Genomic DNA, 21,355 nt, shown 5'->3' with positions numbered 1-21,355 from the left:
AAAATAGACAAATTAGACTTCATGAAAAATTTTCAACTTTGTGCACCATGCACCAAAAAGACAGTATCATCAAAGTAAGAAGCAACCCACAGAATGAGATAAATATTTGCAAGTCATATATATGATAAAGGATTAATATCCTGAATATATAGAGAATTTCTAAAACTCAACAATAGGAAAAAAAAAAAGACAAGCAACAATCCAATTCAAAAATGGACAAAGGACTTGAACAGATATTTCTCCAAAGAAGATACACAGATGACCAATAAGCACATGAAAAAATATTCAACATCATTAATCATTAGAAAAATGCAAACCAAAAAACTACAATGAGATACCACCTCACACCTATTAGGATGGCTACTATAAGAAAGAGGAAGAGGAAGAGAGGAAGAGAGGAAGAAAAGAAAGAAAGAAAGAAAGAAAGAAAGAAAGAAAGAAAGAAAGAAAGAAAGAAAGAAAGAAAGGAAGGAAGGAAGGAAGGAAGGAAGGAAGGAAGGAAGGAAGGAAGGAAGGAAGGAAGGAAGGAAGGAAGGAAGGAAGGAAGGAAGGAAGGAAGGAAGGAAAGAAAGAAAGAAAGAAAGAAAGAAAGAAAGAAAGAAAGAAAGAAGGAAGGAAGGAAGGAAGGAAGGAAGGAAGGAAGGAAAGAAAGAAAGAAAGAAAGAAAGAAAGAAAGAAAGAAAGAAAGAAAGAAAGAGAAAGAAAGAAAGGAAGGAAAGAAGGAAGGAAGAAAGAAAGAAAAGGAAGGAAGAAAGAAAGATGGAGGGAGGGAGGGAGGAAGAAGGGAGGGAGGGAAGGAAGGAAGGAAGAAGGAGAAGGGGAGAAAGAAAGAAAGAAAGAAAGAAAGAAAGAAAGAAAGAAAGAAAGAAAGAAAGAAAATAAGCATCAGCAAGGATGTGTAGAAATGGGAATTCTTGTGTACTTTTGGTGGGAATGTAGAAAACAGTATGATGGTTCCTCAAAAATATTAAATATAGACTTACCATATGATCTAACAATTCCACTTCTGGGTCCCAAAGAATTGAAAGAAATGAAAGGGTCTCAAAGAGATATTTGTACATCCATGTTTATAGCAGCATTATTCACAAAAGCTAAAACATGAAAGTGTCCAAGTGTCCATCAACAGATGAATGGATAAGCAAGATGTGGTATTTATAGGACTTCCAGGAAAGATGGCAGAGTAGGAAGACCCTAAGCTCACGTTCTCCCATGAATACAACTAGATAATATTCACATCAGTGTAAATAAACCAGAAAAAGACCTGAAGGCTGGCAGAACAAACTCTCCACAGTTAAATATAGAGAAAAGTCTTCATCAAAGAGGATAGGAAAGGCAGAGACGTGATCAGGAACTAAATGGAGCCTCAAGCCTCAAGACTGTCTACGGGAGGGAGGGAAGACATGGGCATGGGTAGGAGAGAGAAACTCACACTGGGGAGCCCATAAGGGAAGATGCCCATAACATTTGCCTTTGAAAACCAGAGAAGCCAAATTTCATGAGTTCTTAAATCAGTGAGACTTAAAACCTAGAACTTTAAAGATTAGCAGGCTCATAGGAAAGCTGGGAGGGCAAAAGGAAACTGAGTCCCTGCCCTTAAAAAGACACCACAACAAACAGCCCCACAGAGATATAGCACAGAAACAGCATTTTGAAAAACACCTAGGGTATATGGGAAGAAGATTTGTTTATCAATCTCAGAACATATGGTGGAGAGGCAGGGATGTTGGGAGATCTCTCCAGGAACAAAGGAGCTAGCCCTTTCCTTCCCCCACTATGCAACCTAAACACACGGCCATGTGTGAGAATCAGCATGGAGCAGACACTCCCTACCTAACTTGCTAAGAGTGCACCCCATCCCTGCATTCCGTTGCAGACACACCCACCCCAGCCAGGCTCCTGCTCCAGGTCTCCCCCCACAACACACCAGCACGAACCTTGCTAACACTGCCACCCTGCCCCTGCATGCTTCTGTGGTTCCAACCCCTCCAATTTGTTTTTGGCTTGAGCCTATCCAAAGCAGTGCCACAAGCCTGGCAGGGAAACAGCCCCAACAGGGGCCAGCACCATTCCAAGTAATGCCTGCCCTGGGGAAAGGGAAAGATAACCACATACAACAGTCAGACTGCAGCTCAAGTAATGGGCTGGTGGTAGCTATCTGGTCTGACTGCAGGCCCCACCTACCAACAAAAGATTCTAAAGGCACAACATAGGGGAAGCACTACTGCATCTCAGGCAAATTCCTGGTCCAACTCAGCTCAAACCCAAAGCAGCCCCAGACTGGCCCGTTGACAACACAAGGACAAAACCCTGCCCATAGTGGGCAAAGAGAAAAACTGCAGACAACTGGACTGAAGGAAAAAGTGGCTCAGCCGCAATAGCAGGGTGCACACAACACACATGGAAGACAGCCCTGAAGTGCCAGGTTCTGGTGAACAGGGGACATTGCAGAGCTCTAAAGGGCTTCTCCATAAGGCCACTACTTTCAAGAATTGGAGACACAACTGACTTTCCTAACACAGATAGAGCCAGAGAGAGTTAGACAAAATGAGGAGACAGAGGAATATGTCCCAAATGAAAGAACAGGACCGTCATAGCAAGAGACTTAGGCAAAATGGAGATAAGTAATATGCCTGATAGAGAATTTAAAGTAATGTCATAAAGATACTCACTAGACTTGAGAAAAGAGTGTAGGATCTCAGTGAAACCCTCAACAAAGAGATAGAAAACATAAAAAAGAACCAGTCAGAGATGAAGAACTCAATAACTAAAATTAAAAACGCACTAGATGGAATAAATAGTAGACAAGAGGAGGTTGAAGAACAGATCAGCAACCTAGAGGTCAGAGAAATAGAAAGCTATCAAGATGAAAATGTGAGAGAGAAAAAAATAATACAAAATGGAAATAGACTTAGGGAACTCAGCGATACCATCAAACATAATAACATTCACATTATAGGGATCCCAGAAGGAGAAGAGAGAAAAAGGGACAGAAAATTATTCAAAGAAATGATAGCTGAAAACTTCCCAAATCTGGGAAACAGAAATCCAGATCCAGGGCCACAGTAGCCCCCAACAAAATCAACTCAAGGATGTCCACACTAAGACATATAGTAAGTAGAAATGGCAAAAGGTGGTGATAAAGACAGAATTAAAAAAAAAAAAAACAGCAAGAGAAAAGAAAATAGTTATATACAAGGGAAACCCCATAAGGCTATAAGCTGATTTTTCAGCAGAAACTTTGCAGGCCAGAAGAAAGTGACATGATATATTCAAAATGCTAAAGGAAAAAAAACCTGCAGCCCATAATACCCTATCCAGCAAGGCTATCATTCAGAATAAAAGCAGAGATAAAGAGTTTCCCAGACAAATGAAAATTAAAGGAATTCATGAAAACTAAACCAGACCTACAAGAAATGTTAAAAGGGACTCCTTGAGTGGAAAGGAAATAGCATAAGTAGGAGTAAGAAAAGTAAGAAACCCAAAAGCAGTGAAATTAAGTATATCTATAAAAATCAGTTAAGGGACTCACAAGATAAAAGGATGTAAAGTATGACAGCATATTATAAAAACTGATGGAGAGAAGAGTAAAGAATTAGTTCAAACTTATGTGACCATCAACTTAATATAGACTGCTATATGCATAAGACATTATATACAAGCCAAATGGTAACCACAAATCAAAAACCAGTAATAAACATTAAAAAAATAAAGGAATCCAAGTATATCACTAAAAAAAAAAAAGCCAACTAATTGTGAGAAAAGAGAGCAAGAGAAGAAAGGAACAGACAAGAGCTACAAAACAACCATAAAACAAGTAACAAAATGGCAGTAAGTACATATCTAGCAATAATTACTTTGAATGTAAATGGACTAAACATTTCGATCAAAAGACATAGGGTGACAGAATGAGTAAAAAGCAAAACCCATATATATGTTGCCTACAAGAGACTCATCTGAGACCCCTTTAGACACATGCAAATTGAAAGTGAAGGGATGAGGGCACCTGGGTGGCTCAGTCAGTTAAGTGTCTGCCTTCGGCTCAGGTCATGATCCCAGTGTCCTGGGTTGGAACCCCATATCGGACTCCCTCCTTGGCAGGGAGTCTGCTTCTCTTTCTCCCTTCACCCCTCCCCATGACCATGCTCTCTCTCTCGCTTACTCTCTCTCAAATAAATAAATAAAATCTTTAAAAAAGAAAAGAAAGTGAAGGGATGAAAAGGCATTTAGCATGCAAGTGGAAGTAAAAGAAACCTTATATTGGACAAAATAGACTTTAAAACAAAGACTGTAACAAGAGACAAAGAAGGACACTATATAATCATAAAGGGAACAATCCAACAACAAGATATAACAATTGTAAATATTTATGCACCCAACATGGGAGCACCCAAATACATAAAGCAGTTAACAACAAACATAAAGGAAATAATCAATAGTAATAGAATAATAGTAGGAGATTTTAACATCCCACTTAGATCAATGGATAGATCATCCAAACAGAAAATCAACAAGGAAACAGGGGCTTTGAATGACCCACTGGGGGGCGGGTGGAGGCATCTGGGTGGCTCAGTCAGTTAAGTGTCTGCCTTCAGGTCAGGTCATGATCCCAAGGTCCTGGGATCGAGCCCCACCTCAGGCTCCCTGCTTAGAGGGGAGTCTGCTTCTCCCTTTGCCCTTCCCCTTACTTGTGCTCTCTCAAGCTCTCTCTCTCTCACACACACACACTCTCTATCAAATAATAAATAAAATCATTTAAAAAAATGAATGATCCATTGGACCAATGGATCCAGCAGATGTATTCAGAATATTCCATCCTAAAACAGCAGAATATACATTCTTTTCAAGTACACATGGAACATTCTCCAGAATAGATCACATACTGGGTCACAAAACAAGTCTCAACAAATTCAAAAAGATTAAAGTCATACCATGCATCTTTTCTGACCACACACAATGAAACTAGAATCATCCACAATGATAAAATCTGGAAGAGCACAAATACACATAGGTTAAATAACATGCTACTAAACAATAAATGGGTCAACCAAGATCAAGAGGAAATCAAAAAAATATATGGATACAAATGAAAATGAAAGCACTGTGGTCCAAAATCTTTGGGATGCAGCAAAGCAGTTCTAAGAGGGAAGTTTAGAGTAATCCAGGCCTACCTAAGAAGCAAGAAAAATCTCAGATAAACAACTTAACCCTACACCTCAAGAAGCTAGAAAAAGAAGAACAAACCAAACCCAAAACCAGTAGAAGGAAGGAAAAAATAAAGATTAGAGCAGAAATAAATGAAATAGAAGTAAAAACACAATAGAATAGATTGATGAAACCAGGAGCTGGTTCTTTGAAAAGGTCAACAAAATTGATAAACCTTTAGCCAGATTCATTTAAAAAAAAGAAAGAAAGAAAAGAAAAAGAAAGAAAGAGAGAGAGGGGACTCAAATTAAAAAAATCAGAAATGAAAGAGAATAAACAATAATTGATACCACAGAAATACAAAGGATTATAAAAGAGCATTATGAAAATTATATTGCCAACAAATTGGACAACCTAGAAAAAAAATGAATAAATTCCTAGAAACATATAGTCTCCCAAAACTGAATCAGGAAGAAGTAGAAAATTTGAACAGATTGACTACCAGCAATGAAATTGAAGCAGTAATAAAAAATCTCCCAACTAACAAAAATCCAGGACCAGATGGCTTCACAGGTGAATTGTATGAAACACTTAAAGAGAATTCAAACCGATTCTTTTCAAACTATTCCAAAAAATAGAAGAGGAAGGAAAGCTTCCAAATTCATTCAAGAGGTCAGCATTACCCTGATACCAAAACCAGGTAAAGATACAAAAAAGAAAAGAAAAGAAAAGAAAAGAAAAGAAAAGAAAAGAAAAGAAAAGAAAAGAAAAGAAAAGAAAAATATAGGCCAAATCTCTCATGAACATAGATAAAAAAAATTCCTTGGCAAAATATTAGCAAACCAAATCCAGCAATACCTTAAAAATAATCATTCATCACAATCAAGTGAGATTTATTCCTAAGTTGCAAGGGTGGTTCAATATTTGCAAATCAATGTGATACATCACATCAATAAGAGAAAGGATAAAAGCCATTTGATCATTTCAGTAAATGCAGAAAAAGCATTTGACAAAGTACAACATCCATTCATGATAAAAAAAAAAAAAAAACCCTCAACAAAGTAGGTTTAGAGGGAATATACCTCAACACAGTAAAGGCCATATATGAAAAACCCACAGCTAACATCACACCCAATGGTAAAAAACTGAGAGCTTTTCCCCTGCGATCAGGAACAAGAGAAAGAGGTCCACTCTCACCACTTTTATTCAACATAGTACTGGACATACTAGCCATAGCAATCAGACAACAAAAAGAAATAAAAGGCATCCAAATTCATAAGGAAGAAGTAAAACTTTCAGTATTTGCAGATGACAGGATACTATATATAGAAAACCCTAAAGACTCCATCAAAAAACTACTAGAATGGATAGAATTCAGTAAGGTCACAGGATACAAAGCCAATATACAGAAATCCATTGCATTTCTATAAACTAAAATGAAATAGCAGAAAGAGAAATTAATAAAACAACCCCATTTACAATTGCACCAAAAAGAATTAAATACCTAGGAATAAACTTAAGGAGGAGAAAGATCTGTACTCTGAAAACTACAAAACATTGATGAAAGAAATTGAAGACAACACAAACAAATGGAAAGATACTCCATGCTCATGGATTGGAAGAACAAATATTGTCAAAATGTTCACACTACTCAAAGCAGTCCACAGATTTAATGCAATCTCTGTGAAAATACTAACAGCAATTTTCACAGAACTAAAACACATAATCCTAAAATTTATATGAAACCAAAAAAGACCCAGACTAGCCAAAGCAATCTTGAAAAAGAAGAACAAAACTGGAGGTATCACAATCCCAGATTTCAAGACATACTACAAATCTATAGTAATCAAAACAGTATGGTAATGGCACAAAAAAAGACACAGATCAATGGAACAGAATAGAGAGCCCAGAAATAAACCCACAATTAATCTTTGACAAGGAGGCAAGAATAGGCAGTGGGAAAAAGTCTCTTCAACAAATAATACTGGGAAAACTGCATGCAGAAGAATGAAACTGGACCACTTTCTTATATCATACACAAAAATAAACTCAAAATGGATTAAGAACCTAAATGTGAGACCTAAAACTATAAAAATCCTTGATGACAGCACAGGCAGTCATTTCTCTGACGTTGGCCATAACAACATTTTTCTAGATATGTCTCCTGAGGCAAGGAAAACAAAAGCAAAAATAAAAATAAAAAGCTCTGCACAGCAAAGGAAATAATCAACAAAACTAAAAGGCAACCTAATAAAAGGAGAAGATATTTGCAAATGATATATTCAATAAAGGGTTAGTATCCAAAATATACAAAGAAGTTATACAACTCAACACACAAAAAACAAATAATCCAATTTAAAAATGGGCAGAAGACATAAACAGACATTTCTCCAAAGAAGACACAAATGGCCAACAGACACATGAAATAACATCACTCATCATCAGGGAAATACAAATCAAAACCACAATGAGATGCCACCTCATACCTGTCAGAATGGCTAAAATCAAAAACACAGGAAACAGCAAGTGTTGACGGGATGCAGAGAAAAAGGAACCCTCTTGCACTGTTGGTGGGAATGCAAACAGGTGCAGCCACTGTAGAAAACAGTACGGAGTTTCCTCAAAAATTAAAAGTAGAAGTACCCTATGATCCAGTAATTCCACTCCTGAACATTTACCCAAAGAAAATGAAAACACTAATTTGAAAAGATATACACACCCTTATGTTTATTGCAGCATTATTTACAATAGCCAAATTACGGAAGTAGCCCAACTGTCCATTAATAGATAAATGGATAAAGAAGATATCACACACACACACACACACACACACACACACACACACTGGAATATTACTCAGCCATAAATAAGAACAGAATCTTGCCATTTGCAACAACATGGATGGACCTAGAGAGTGTAATGCTAAGCAAAGTAAGTCAGTCAGAGAAAGACAAATGCCACATGATTTCACTCATACATGGAATTTAAGAAACAAACAAAGAAAAAAGACAAATCAAAAAACAGACTTAACAATAGAGAACAAACTGATGGTTAAGGGACGTGGGTGGGGGGACAGGTGAAATAGGTAAAGGGGATTAAAGAATACACTTATCTTGATGAGCACTGAGTATAGAATTGTTGAATCACTATATTGTATACCTGAAACTAATATAACACTGTATGTTAAATACACTGGAATTAAAATAAAAAATAAAATGAATAAAAATAAATATATAAATAAATGTAAAATACACAAATAATGTATTTATATACAGCAGAATATTATTCAGCTATATAAAAGAAGGAATTTCTGACATATATTACAACATGGCTGAGCCTTGAGGACATTATGCTAAGTGAAATAAGCCAATCACAAAAAAAGACAAATACTGCATGATTCTACTTTTATGAGGTACTTAGAGTAGTCAAAAATCAGAAACAGAAAGTAGAATGGTGGTTTTCAGGGACTGAGTTATTTTTTAATAGATTCCAAATTTCATTTTACAAGATGAGAAGAGTTATGGGCATGGATGGTGGTGATGGTTGCACAACACTATGAATGTATTTAATACCACTGAACTGTATGCTTAAAAATAATTAAGATGGTAAAATTTATGTTCTATGTATTTTAGCACAATTAAAAAAAAAAAAAAAAACTTCGGGGAACAAAAATTCCCAAAAGATGGAAAGTATAGATCATCTTACTTGGAAAGAGCGATCAGGAAGGAAAAATATGGCAATGGGGAAGATTGCAGTGAGAGTCTGTGAAGTGAGAATAGAAACTGAGTGTAATTAGGGCTTCGTGGTGCCATGGGTTAAAAACAAAACAAAACAAAGGAGGGGGATTAAGACATAAAAGAGAAGATGTATAAGTAGAGAGATTTACACTATTGATAGGTTTAGTGACAAAAGGTTCAGTGTATTTAAGCAATGTAATATAGTTAAGCACAGAGAAAGATTGAAAATATTTTCTTCATAAAAATATTTTCTTCATAAAAATGTGAAGACCTAGAAGGACTCTAGCTATCATAAAATCTGATTTCATCTTTAGGTGAGAAAGATAATCTAATTTTTTAAAGATTTATTTATTTATATATTTGACAGAGTGAGAGAGAGAGAGGGAGAGAGCACTAGGAGGAGGAGAGAGGGAAAGGGAGAAGCAGACTCGGAGGCAGAGCAGGGAGCCCGATGCAGGACTCAATCCCAGGCCCTTGGGATCATGCCTGAGCCAAAGGCAGACATTTAACCAAGTGAGCCACCCAGGCATCCCCAGATAATCTAATTTTTGAAAAAATTATACAAGCTGCAGATTTTTAGACTCATGTTCAACTTCCTATAGGTCTAAACTCTTAGATAATTCTAAGATAAAATAGATAGGAACTCACAGCCCAAAATTTTGTTACTTTGCGTATATTACTAGAAAGTATTTTCCTTAACTTACTAGAATCAAAAGCTCTGTGTGTGTGTGTGTGTGTGTGTGTCTAGTCTCTTTATTCAGAATTAAAAGCTTTGTTTATTTTTTTTTTTTTTAAAGATTTTATTTATTTATTTGAGAGAGAGAATGAGAGACAGCACGAGAGGGAAGAGGGCAGAGGGAGAAGCAGACCCCCTGCTGAGCAGGGAGCCCGATGTGGGACTCGATCCCAGGACTCCAGGATCATGACCTGAGCCGAAGGCAGTCGCTTAACCAACTGAGCCACCCAGGCGCCCCAGAATTAAAAGCTTTGTTTAAAACTCTTTGAAAGTTCACTTCTCAGGATTGGTGACTTAAAGGCTCTTCAATTTTGCCTGTCAGTCTCCTTTCTTCTCAGTGAAAGCCTGAGGAATTTGCCTATAGGGACTTCACCTCTCATTTCTAAATCATCTCAGGTTTGTTATTCAAAGGAAGAAGATTCCAGGACTTCTGCTCTAAAGGCTTAGGTGCTAAAGGATGGACTGAGCATCTGAGAGGTAAAGTTGAGGGTGTAGAGGAGCGGGCTGAGGAAGGAAGAGGAAAAGGAGTATGGCTTTTGCAAAGCTCTTGCTGGTGGCCCAGCTCTAAAACTTCTTCTACCTCCTCAAGCTGTGGAGGCTGGCAACGTCTAGACTGAAAGCCAGTGAAGAGTGTAGCTGTCCAAGAAAAACAGGAGGAGGTTGGCTGGGTTCTCAGGGTGGGTCCAGGGTCAGGCCCTCAGTTTTGGTATTTTTGTTATTTTGTTTTGCTTTCCTAATCTCAGTGGTATCTGTCCAAGGGCTCAATTACATCCAATCGCTCTAGAGTGATCAGGCCCTGGGGAGCTGATTCACACTGTCCAAGCTCATAGGAGATGCACTGGTAAAAAAAAAAAAAAAAAAAGAAGAAGTTAACTGACTCATTTACAAAGAGAAATGTGACTTCCAGGCAGATAGGACTAGTTATGTCACTTGGTCAATCCATTCCATCTGCACCAAACAAAGTATACTTGGGAAACCAAGTTGAGAAGAGTTGCTTGGTGAATGTAGTGTCAGAATAGGAGAACTGGTGGTCCGAAGCTACACTCTTTCAATGTACCTTTCTGCACTGTAGGAATACACTGCCAAGGTGATTGGAATTCTCATGTTATCTGGACAGGACACCTATTCCTATAAGGTAATAAATATAAAGCACTCAGTATAATACTTGACACATAGAAAGCACTCAGTTAATATATCATTATTATGGTGCTATCAATATTCTGACAGTAGAGGATAGTGGGCTGACAGCATGGGCTCTGCATTTAGATCTTTGCTCCATCGCTCAATACCCATCTGCCAATGGAAATGTTACTTAACGTCTCCAGCTTCAGTTTTTTTTAATCTCTAAAATGGGTGCAGTAACAGCAAATTTACAGGGTTACCCTTAAAATTACTTAAGATGTTATGTGAAAATCACTTAACTGCCTATTGTAAGCAGTGAATACCAATTATTAATAATAAATATTAATAATAAATAATAATAATAATAATAACAATTATACAGCACTTTTTATATGCTGGACACATATATATATTAACTCATTTAGTCCTCACATAACCCTATGAGGTGGGTGTAGTTGAGGAACTTCATTATAGTCACCAAAATCTGTTCCCTCTCCTTGAGGAAGAATACACCTGCCCCACCCCAGTGAAGTCAGATTTGACCATGTGCCTTGCTTTGGCCAGTCAAATATAAATAGAAGGAGCATATGACACTACTTAACAGAAGTGTTTAAAACCAATCTGTGCTTCCCTACCTCTAGGATTGTAGAAGCATTTAGACAGAGCTCCTATTAGGCTGAGTTCCTAAGTGATACTCGCTGTGTATGTCTTGTGACGGACATACAGTGGAAGCAAGAAATAAGCTATTTTTTTTTTAATTTTTTTATTGTTATGTTAATCCCCATACATTACATCATTAGTTTTAGATATAGTGTTCCATGATTCATTGTTTGTGCATAACACCCAGTGCTCCATGCAGAACGTGCCCTCCTCAATACCCATCACCAGGCTAACCCATCCCCCCATCCCCCTCCCCTCTAGAACCCTCAGTTTGTTTTTCAGAGTCCATCGTCTCTCATGGTTCTTCTCCCCCTCCGATTTCCCCCCCTTCATTCTTCCCCTCCTGCTACATTCTTCTTCTTCTTTTTTTCTTTCTTAACATATATTGCATTATTTGTTTCAGAGGTACAGATCTGAGATTCAACAGTCTTGCACAATTCACAGCGCTTACCAGAACACATACCCTCCCCAGTGTCCATCACCCAGTCACCCCATCCCTCCCACCCCACCCCCCACTCCAGCAACCCTCAGTTTGTTTCCTGAGATTAAGAATTCCTCATATCAGTGAGGTCATATGATACATGTCTTTCTCTGTTTGACTTGAAATAAGCTATTGTTTTAAGCCACTGATGTTTTCAGATTTTTGTTTCCACAGCACAATCTATACCAAATGACTCAAAGGCACAGAAGCAAAAGGAGATTTTTCCAAGGCCACACAGCTAGAAAGTGTCTGGCTTTAGAGTCTATATTCTTAACTACTTTGCTTTACGTTTCTTAACAATTCATAGTAATACCAATATGAAGAACAGTTTATTATTAATACATTGTTATCATTGGGGGTCTGTTTCCTCAGACTTCATAAATTGCTGTTCTTTTCTGAAAGAGTTGCCTCAGGAGGAAAGTCAAACTTTCTTCAGCTTCTACTGCAACCAGCAGCTGCCAGAAACACCATTGAAAAAGTTCTCCATAGACAACATAGAGGACACTGGACATATTCCTTCCTGATGTAACCTCAGAGCAGTCTCCAGGGGCACAGTCACTATGGCTGCCAGAAGATCCAGATTTGATATACACACACACAGAATTCACAAAGAGTGATTTAAAATGTCTATGGTCATTCAGTTGAGGGTGACCCCATTTTTGCTGTCATTCAGTCTTTCAGAGATGAATGCCTCTCCTCATACCTCTTTTCTTAATAACACATCATCTTGTTTCCCTTCTCCTATCTCTCAACAATGAGCAAAGACTTCAAGTGGGTTTGCAGGCTCTGTTAGAAAGCGTATTACCACACTGACATCCATTTAATTTCCCTTAGGCAGCAAGATTTCCCAGAGATGTGAGAGCCTGAAATTTGGGGACCAAATAAGAGAATCTGCCTGCATTAGCAACACAAGTACCCAAGGAGAAGTGAAAAGCTTCAGCCTCAGCTCTTCCCAAGGAAAATGAAAATGTTGCCAAGAAAAAAGCAGAAGCAGCAGAGGCTTAAACAGTAATAAAAAGCCAAAAAGTTAGGCAGAAAAGGATGAGTCATACCTACTGAATATAAATCTATAAAAGAAACCTGTTTTTTGTGTTTTTTTTTTAATGGCACACACTGGAATGCATTAAATTACAAGCTGGAAATCTCTCTAGGGAAAGAATAATTAATAGAAGTGCTCATTGATGAAGTAATGGTTCATTCATAATTTATTTAACACATGTCATTCAACTAGTAATAAATGACATTTATGAACAAATAAGAGGTTAGCCACTTCCTAATTTTTTTATTCCTTTTTCAGCTCTAGTGACCACTACATTCATGACTTTTCCTTTATAATAAAATGTTTACTAGTTATATTTTTTCAATATTATTTTTATTTGTCTCTACTTGACACATCTCCAGCCTGCTGAAATTGGTATTTTCATCTGGTTTTTAAAATGTAAAGATAATGGAACTTAGTTCCTTAAAATAGCCAACAGGCCAAGTTAGAAAACTATATACTGGGAAAGCTCACTAAAAATGCTACTCATGAGTTCTTTCTAATTTCAGTTTCGTAGGTGTAACTGCCTTACAATGAAGCTCTTTTTATACTTGAGGAGTCAAGTCACTCTGAATGGAGTCCAAGACTTTAAATGAATTCCATTTTATAACACATTGTGTTTTATCAGTGACATAGTGTAAATTCATATCTCTCTTCCAAAAGATCTTCAGAACTCTGATGAGTGAAACACTTCCAAAATTAATAACAATTTCCTATAATAGGTTAAGCAAGTGAAGTTGTATCATCTCTTTCTGGAAGACTTAAAGAACAGGGAAAATTCCCATTGTAAGATTTTAATATTATGTTAATAACCAAATAAAATTCATTTCCGAAGGACAGCATGGAGAAAAGACAGATGGGAGGAACTCTTAATGTGTGAGGGTAGGATGAAATAGAGCTATCTTGGTCCAATGATTATCTGGAAAATATACTGAAGACTGAGTCATTGAGACATGTTTCATCATACCACTCCAAATAAACACAATGGCTATTTAAGGAGTTTGAGTTTGTGCTCAGCAATGAAAGAAAAAGATAGGAGGAAAATGTTATGGTTGACTATTATAGGCATATGGCTTAAGTGTGGGGAAATGCAAAAGATCTGCTAAGCAAGTCCCCTACTCTGAACTCATGCATGGTGCTAAAATATGAATGGAAGGAAAAAAAAAAAAAAACATGGATGGGAGCTTCTAGGACCATCTTGATTTCAGCCTTCTTGCTGGATCCTAAGTCCTCATCTCTGGCTTGGAAAATTTGGACACTAAGTATAATTCATATTCATTATATTATAGAGCTATTCATCTTTGTCTCTGCAAGTTTTTCTCTAGCTTCCCTGTCATTTATTAATATCAGATCAACGTAATACTGAATTGTAGGAAACATAAACTAAAGAATTTATTTTTTAGTTTCAGCTCGATTTGTTTTAAAGCCAGTGCCCCTTTCCACCACTCCTTGCTCCAACCCACCATTTCCCTGGGGGTACATTTGTCATTTTTTCTAGCTTCTCCATTACTTGTTGGAAAGTATATTGGAATTAAATATGTTTAGCTACATGAACCCACATATTCAACCAATATTAATCAATCCTCACTCCTTTCCCATAAATAGTGGAGAGTACTTATATAAATTGTATATAAGGAAACCCTTTCAGTTGGCAATGTGCAATTTTATAGTGAGCCCTGCCATATCCTAGTAATTGAGTGATTATGCCTTACAAGTTTGGTTATTACTCATTCAACCAGTTGTAAGCAACATAAATTGAATCTAGAAAACTTAAGAAAAAAGTGCATTTATTGGAAGACGTTAGGAGCTTGGAAAATCAACAGGAAGGCTAGAGAACAAAGCAGGAACTAAGAACTTCACATTCAAGATATAAGAAATAAAGGGAGAGTCTTAGAAGGATCTTCTCAGAGAGGCATCATTAGACTAAACAGTCTCCAAAAGAGCCCATCCTCTGTCCCCCAGCTAAAAATTAAAATTCCAGGGGCGCATGGGTGGCTCAGTTGGTTAAGCATCCGACTCTTGATTTTGGCTCAGGTCATGATCTCAGGGTCATGAGATCGAGCCCCATGTCGGGCTCCACACCGGGCATGGAGCCTGCTTCAGATTCTCTCTCTCCCTCTCATTCTGCCCCGTCCTCTCTCTCTATCTATCTCTCAAAAAAAAAAAAAAAAATTCAAATTCCAAGAAGGTCATTTGCTCAGCACTTGTGGAAAGAGCACCTGATTAACAAGCCCACGAAATTCAATAAGGGAAAGGAAATATTAAAAGTTTGGAAAATTTCACTATTCTTATTTAAGTTCCTAGCACTCAAGCTGAAATACCAGCAGCTATAATCATAGAATACTGGTCATGTTTCAAAAGGTCTGTCTTAGAATGTCATGTACAGCGTTTGCTCAGCCCCATCTAGCAATTTGCCTCTGTCACTAAACCAAACCAACACAGAAACCAACCTCAGAAAACAGTGAATGGCCTTAAGTCATAGGTTAATAAAGAAACAAGAAATTATATCTCAATTTAAAAATTAACTAACTTAAAAATTTATTAAGTAAAATAAGAAACAACAACAACAAACTTGTTCCTCCAATGGTCATCCTCACCTGGCAAAAGTAATGGCGTATATGGGTGTATATAGAGAGTGTCTAGTTTTATGCACTGTGATTTAGGTATTTTGTATGTATTACCTCATTTAATTCTCACCAAACCCTGGGTATTAATATTATTGTGACCCTAATATGATTGTCAGCCCTCAGAGGGATTCTATACCTTGGCTAAAGCCTCACAGCTATCAGGTGATCGCCCCCTTGACATAGACTGACTAGACTCAGTCAAATGGGTTGAGTTTTACAGGAGGCAGGAGGACCATGGGCATGAGTTGAAATCTCAGCTTTGCCACTTACTAGTTGAAGGCAAGAAATTTAATTCTCACCAAACCCTGGGTATTAATATTATTGTGACCCTAATATGATTGTCAGCCCTCAGAGGGATTCTATACCTTGGCTAAAGCCTCACAGCTATTTTAGTTTATAGAAATTTAAACCTCACTAAGCCTCAATTTCCTCATCCATGAGATAGGGACAGTCACACCAGGGTCAGCATGAGTCGCTGCAAGGTCAGCCCAATGTTGCAAAGAAGAAAGGGGAAGTGTATATAAACTACTTAGCCATGAGAGCTTGTCACATACTAAGTACTGAGTAACTGATGGCTATTTTTAGTTATATGTCTGTGTCCCTTTGTAGACTAGTCCTCGAGACTCAGGTATTACTCTTTTGATATTTGTATCCATAGCACCTTTCTCAGTGATTGGCACATTAACAAGCCCACATAAATATCTGCTGACCAGGAAGTATTTGTATCGGCGTGCATGCTGCCATGTTGTACTCTAATATTAGAAAATAAGCTCCTCCTTATATTAACGCTCCTCCCTGCTCATTAAGCAAATGATGCCTATTTTCCACCACCCCACTCCCTGGCCTCAGACTTTAAATCATGAGGTCAAGGACGGTACGTCTCCTGTTCTCTGTGGATCCTCAATGCCTAGCACAGAGCCCAGTACATGGTGGGAGGTTAACAAATATTTGTGAACTGAATTTTTAATAAACATTTGTAATATATCTTTCAGTTCACCTAGCACTTTCACACAAACATATTTCTCAGCAGAGCAAGTTCAACATATCTCTTTGGTGCCAGACTGCCTGGGTTCAAACTCCACCTCCATCATTTACTAGCAGAGTAGTCTTGGGTAATACACCTACGTTTTTAATGTCTCCATTTTCTCACCTGTAAAATGAGAATAATAATTGTATTGGGGGCACCTGGGTGGCTCAGCTGGTTAAGCATCTGCCTTCGGCTCAGATCACGATCCCAGGGTCCTGGGATTGAGCTGGCATTGGGCTCCCTGCTCAGTGGGGAGTCTGTTTCTCCCTCTCCCTTTGCCCCTTCCCCCAATTCGTGCATGTGTGTGTGTGTGTTTGTGTGTGTGCTCTCTCTCTCAAACAAATAAAATCTTTAAAAAATAATAATAGTAGTATTGAGTTGTTGTATGTATTAAAATGTTAATTTATATAAAGCTTGTAAAACAGTATGTGGCACATAATAGGTGTTCTTTAAACTTCAGCAATGATTAATTTTGTTTGTGGCTGTTTTCTTCCCACCACACTGTCAGGAATAAATTATTCCAACTGCCTAAATCATCTTTCCTTTCACATAAGAAAATATGAAAAGTGGCATCTTTATTTCAAAATCCTAAAATCAATTTTCAGAAGAGCAAATCATAATCTCAAGAAACTGACTTCCAAAGCTATTTGCAAAAATAAATGTATTTATAGAGACTGTTCCTAAAATAAAATAATCCTAAATGGCTCGAGATATTTTGTAGTTTAAAGCTCTTCCAAATCACTCGTGCTGGATCCTTGTCCCACAACATTTGGCTTTATTCTTTCCACAAACAAGAACAGCTATATTGACTTGAGCAGAAGCATTCATGTAAGTAAAAACACTGGGTGGTGGAATTAGGTCACGCTGTCCTCTGTCTCCACCACAAACCTCATTTGCCCTATTATGGCAAAAAGTATATCAATCTCCCCAACACTTTGAGCATAAACCTGGTGATTAGGCCACACATTACTTAAAAATTCCAATCATTGCATTCAACCACTGATGCCTCTCTACACATTGGAGAGAGGAGCAGGAGAAAAATAAAGGCAAAGAGGGCACCTGGGAATTTCATTTACCTTCAATACTGTAATGTTCCAAGCAAAGCTCTCAGTTGCCTTGTTGAGTTTTCTTCCCTTTAAGCCTTCTTTTGCCCCTAGATTATGAAGTTCCTCGTGGAATTCCATCCCTTTGACAAAAAAGAACATATAAGAATTCTTAGTATAAATTTCAGAAAAATGGGCATTTATTACGAAAAAATTCCTATTCCTGTTCTTTCCTTTATAATTTTGAAAACCCTGAATCAAATGTTCCTTCCTATTCTGTTCATCCCCACCAATGGCTATCCTTAGGGGCAAACTAACAATAACCAATGCATTAGACCAAATTACATTTTAAACAGCCAGGAGCCACCAGATAAAGACATAAGAAGGAGGTTAAGAACCAAAATCTTCCAACAGGTTATATGTGTCTTGTTGATCTTCTACCTGGTTTTTATGTGAAATGGTGTAATGTGTGACAATGTGTGACGGGTAACCATATGTGATAGCTGCACTCTTTTACTTTTCCTTATAAACTATCCATATGGTTTGACAGTAGACCCTGGAGTCCATATGGATAACAACATTAATCAATAAATGTTGAGTCAAAATAAAAAGATGTTTTATAAATAGCATTCCTGGAAACAACTAAATACTGCAGATTTGGTAATGGCCTTAAAAGTTATTTTTAGCTCAACCATTTCTCAAGCTTGACTACTATAAAAGATATCACCATCCTCAGAGATGGGAATCACATTTTCTTCTGGACAGCTTATGCCATCTTTGGAAAGCTATGACTGATATCAAGCCAAAGTCTCTCTCCCTGGAACCTTTACTCCTTGGTGCTAGCTAGACCCAGACCAGCTAAATCTAATCTCTTTTCCACTGTGCAGCCCTTTAAATATTTGAAGAAGGACACTCAGTAAAGTCCACTAGAGCCTTTTCTCCTCCAGATTAAACATTCTAGCATGTTTCAGCTTTACTATAAATGTCTCTTCTTTAAAGATGACATCCAGGCAGAGTATCTGCCTCACACAGCTTCCTGGAGTTGAGCTTGTAGGGACCTGCATCCAGGAATATCATATTCAAAGTGGGCTTGAAGCAGCCCACACAGGGTAGGGATTTACCACCACCCTCCTTGTTCTAGTTACTCTATTTTTACTAATGCAGCTAAAAACCACGTTAACCTTTCTGGTATTAACATCACAAATATAGCACATGGTAAGAGCATGATGGTGGGGTTGGGCTTACAGTCTGGCTCTACTACTTATTAGCTACATAAGCATGAGCGAGACCTTGAAACTCTCTGCAATCCAGTTTCCTCATTAGTGAAATGGTGATAACAACAGAGTTTACCTCAAGGGATTGTGGTTGAAGATTAAATGAGACAATACATATAAAGCTCTCAAAGTAGTATCCAGCATAAAAGAGCATTATATAAGTACTGGCATTATTTTTGTGCTTTCTGTCAACAGAAACATTTAAGCCTGTGGACCAGTCAGTGAACAGCACCATTTTTAAGGTCTAGTCTGGGTTCAGAGGTCAGCTCCTCCCTGTGTTAATATGGAATCTTGAATGATTCACTCAATCTCTCAGAATCTCAGATGCCTCATCTATAAATTGAATACTTGCAGAGTTGTCATAAGGACTAAGTAACAGTGTGTGTGCACAGTATATCATATGCAAATATATCAAGCAATTGTCATTATTGTCATCTTCCTCATCATAATCATTATGCATGGGATCAAGGAAAATATAAATCCAAGAAAGATAAAAGTACAGGGTGTGTATGAAGGTGAATATAAATAAATAGAGCGGTGCCCTCACAGATATGTGACACATCCCATCCTTAAAGAAAGAACAAATCTAAAATAGTGGTTAATACATGAGGCAAAAGCCTAGGAGATTAATAGGATTATGGCTGAAATTATCAAAATGAGGTGGTTCTTAAGGGATAATGTGTAGTAAAGGGTTTTGACAGACTTCCAAACCACAAAAGTAGATTCAGAACCCCTCACCTCTCTAGACATCTTCAGACACTACCCTCCCATATACATACAACCGACCTACTGTCACCTTGATTTCTTCTGTACTAAACAAAGACTTAAGTTTAAACTCAAAAGTATAGTTAAACTATGGCACAAAATATTTGAATTTTAAGAGTAAAAGCAGAAACTTTAAAAACCACCAAGAGTTATCATTAAGTTTCTAAACAAAATGGGGCAAAAGTAGGGGGATTACCTGCTTTCTGACACTGCACAATCTTTTCCTGGACTGTATCTGCCATTTCTATGAGAAACCGGCTCTCTTGAATCATCTGTCACAAAATAAACATAAAAAGGTGATTGTTAGAAGTCCTTAAACTGTCCCATTGGAAGGACAACATACAGAGAGATGCACCTGATCCTGGCAGTAATGGGGAACCATGGCCTTAAGCACAAGAAACAGAATATGGAAGGATAATGTCTGCTCCAACCCCCATCCACTCTAGCTCTAGCTAGAGTCACCTACCTTATAATTACTTCAGTCATGTAACATGCTTGGCACACCATAGATGCCAAATAAACAACTAGTAAATAAATGTATACACATTCTTTAAGTCCCAGATCACATTCATGAACACCTCTTTTCCACCCCCTCACTCCAAAAGTTACTGCAACATCAAGGCAGGTGGTACTGGAACAACAGCAACAAGAATCAGAACAGGGAATCACCTAGTGGTGAGCTAAAGGACAACTGAACACATCAATGAAGTTAGCAGCTTGGAATTGGGTGGTCCAAAGATGGTGGAGGTCGGGTTCTCCCTCTAAAAGGGCTCCAGCTCCACTGGCAAGAATGAGGAATGGGTCAGATTTCAGAGCCACCAATTCAACAGAGGTTGTAGGCAATAACACTGAAATGGTTGTCCCTGCCCTTTACATTTGGGTAGAAAAGAAAATGTCCAAGAAATAATTAATATACTAAATGAAATAGGGGAAATAAGACAACTGTTGGAGAGATGGAGAAAAGAAAAATCTGTACTCGAAGAAGAGGGAAGATAATCGGTATAGAAGTTGTGATCAGGATGACAAGGGATTGGGACCCTTTTGAAGAAGTGACTGAAGAAAGGCAACCATTAGGCAAACTAACACTTCTTGAATTTCCAGCCACTCTTGTACTCTCAGTAAGTACTGTCCCATTTCACCTGGCTATTCTATGTTTTGTCTGTCTGAATATTCTGAAGGAAATTCAAGGCAGAATCCAAAGTGGACATAAAGTGTTGGGTAAGACATTTTTCATAATTAAATGCTGTTGAACAGATTGTAATCTCGTACAATCACTGACAAACATAAAGTAGTTTATAATTACAAATTTTTAAATAGAAAAGAATATTGAATCACAATTTTTAATGCCTAACAACTCTATATAGGTAAAATTATATAATTCATTTATTTAATAATTATCTACTGAGCAAACACTATATGTAAGCACTGTAGTAAGTACAAGGGATGTGATGCATTAAGGAGCAAAACAGACACACTTCTATCTCCATGGAGCTCAGAGTCTAGCAGGGAAGTCTACTCAAAAGAAATATGATGATTATGAATGAAATATGATAATTAATTCAACCAAACAAAATTGAATTACTCATATTTTCTGCCTAAAGTGGCAGCTTAAAGTAAGTTATTTGGAGGGTTAAATTGACCATCAAAACCATTAAAGTAGATACCCAAGAAGGTCTAGACTGAGTCACATATTTTAACTGCA

At 37.6% G+C, this 21,355-nt stretch overlaps 1 protein-coding gene across 3 annotated transcripts in view; it reads right to left on the bottom strand.

The window, feature by feature from the left end:
- PLCL1 (phospholipase C like 1 (inactive)) overlaps positions 1–21,355 on the bottom strand; it is a 336,573-nt gene that overhangs the window by 35,432 nt on the left and 279,786 nt on the right. For all 3 annotated transcript variants that reach the window (XM_078071152.1, XM_078071154.1, XM_078071153.1), the window contains exons 4-5: positions 19,850–19,925; positions 17,648–17,757 (exon numbers count right to left, since the gene is read on the bottom strand). In XM_078071152.1, coding sequence (XP_077927278.1) covers positions 17,648–17,757; positions 19,850–19,925 — 186 coding nt within the window. The remainder of the gene's footprint in view (positions 1–17,647; positions 17,758–19,849; positions 19,926–21,355) is intronic.

This window comes from Halichoerus grypus, chromosome 4, assembly GCF_964656455.1.
Source record: "Halichoerus grypus chromosome 4, mHalGry1.hap1.1, whole genome shotgun sequence".
Lineage (NCBI taxonomy): Eukaryota > Metazoa > Chordata > Mammalia > Carnivora > Phocidae > Halichoerus > Halichoerus grypus.
The sequence above is the reverse complement of the archived record's forward strand: the minus strand, read 5'-3'. Positions and strand labels throughout refer to the sequence as shown.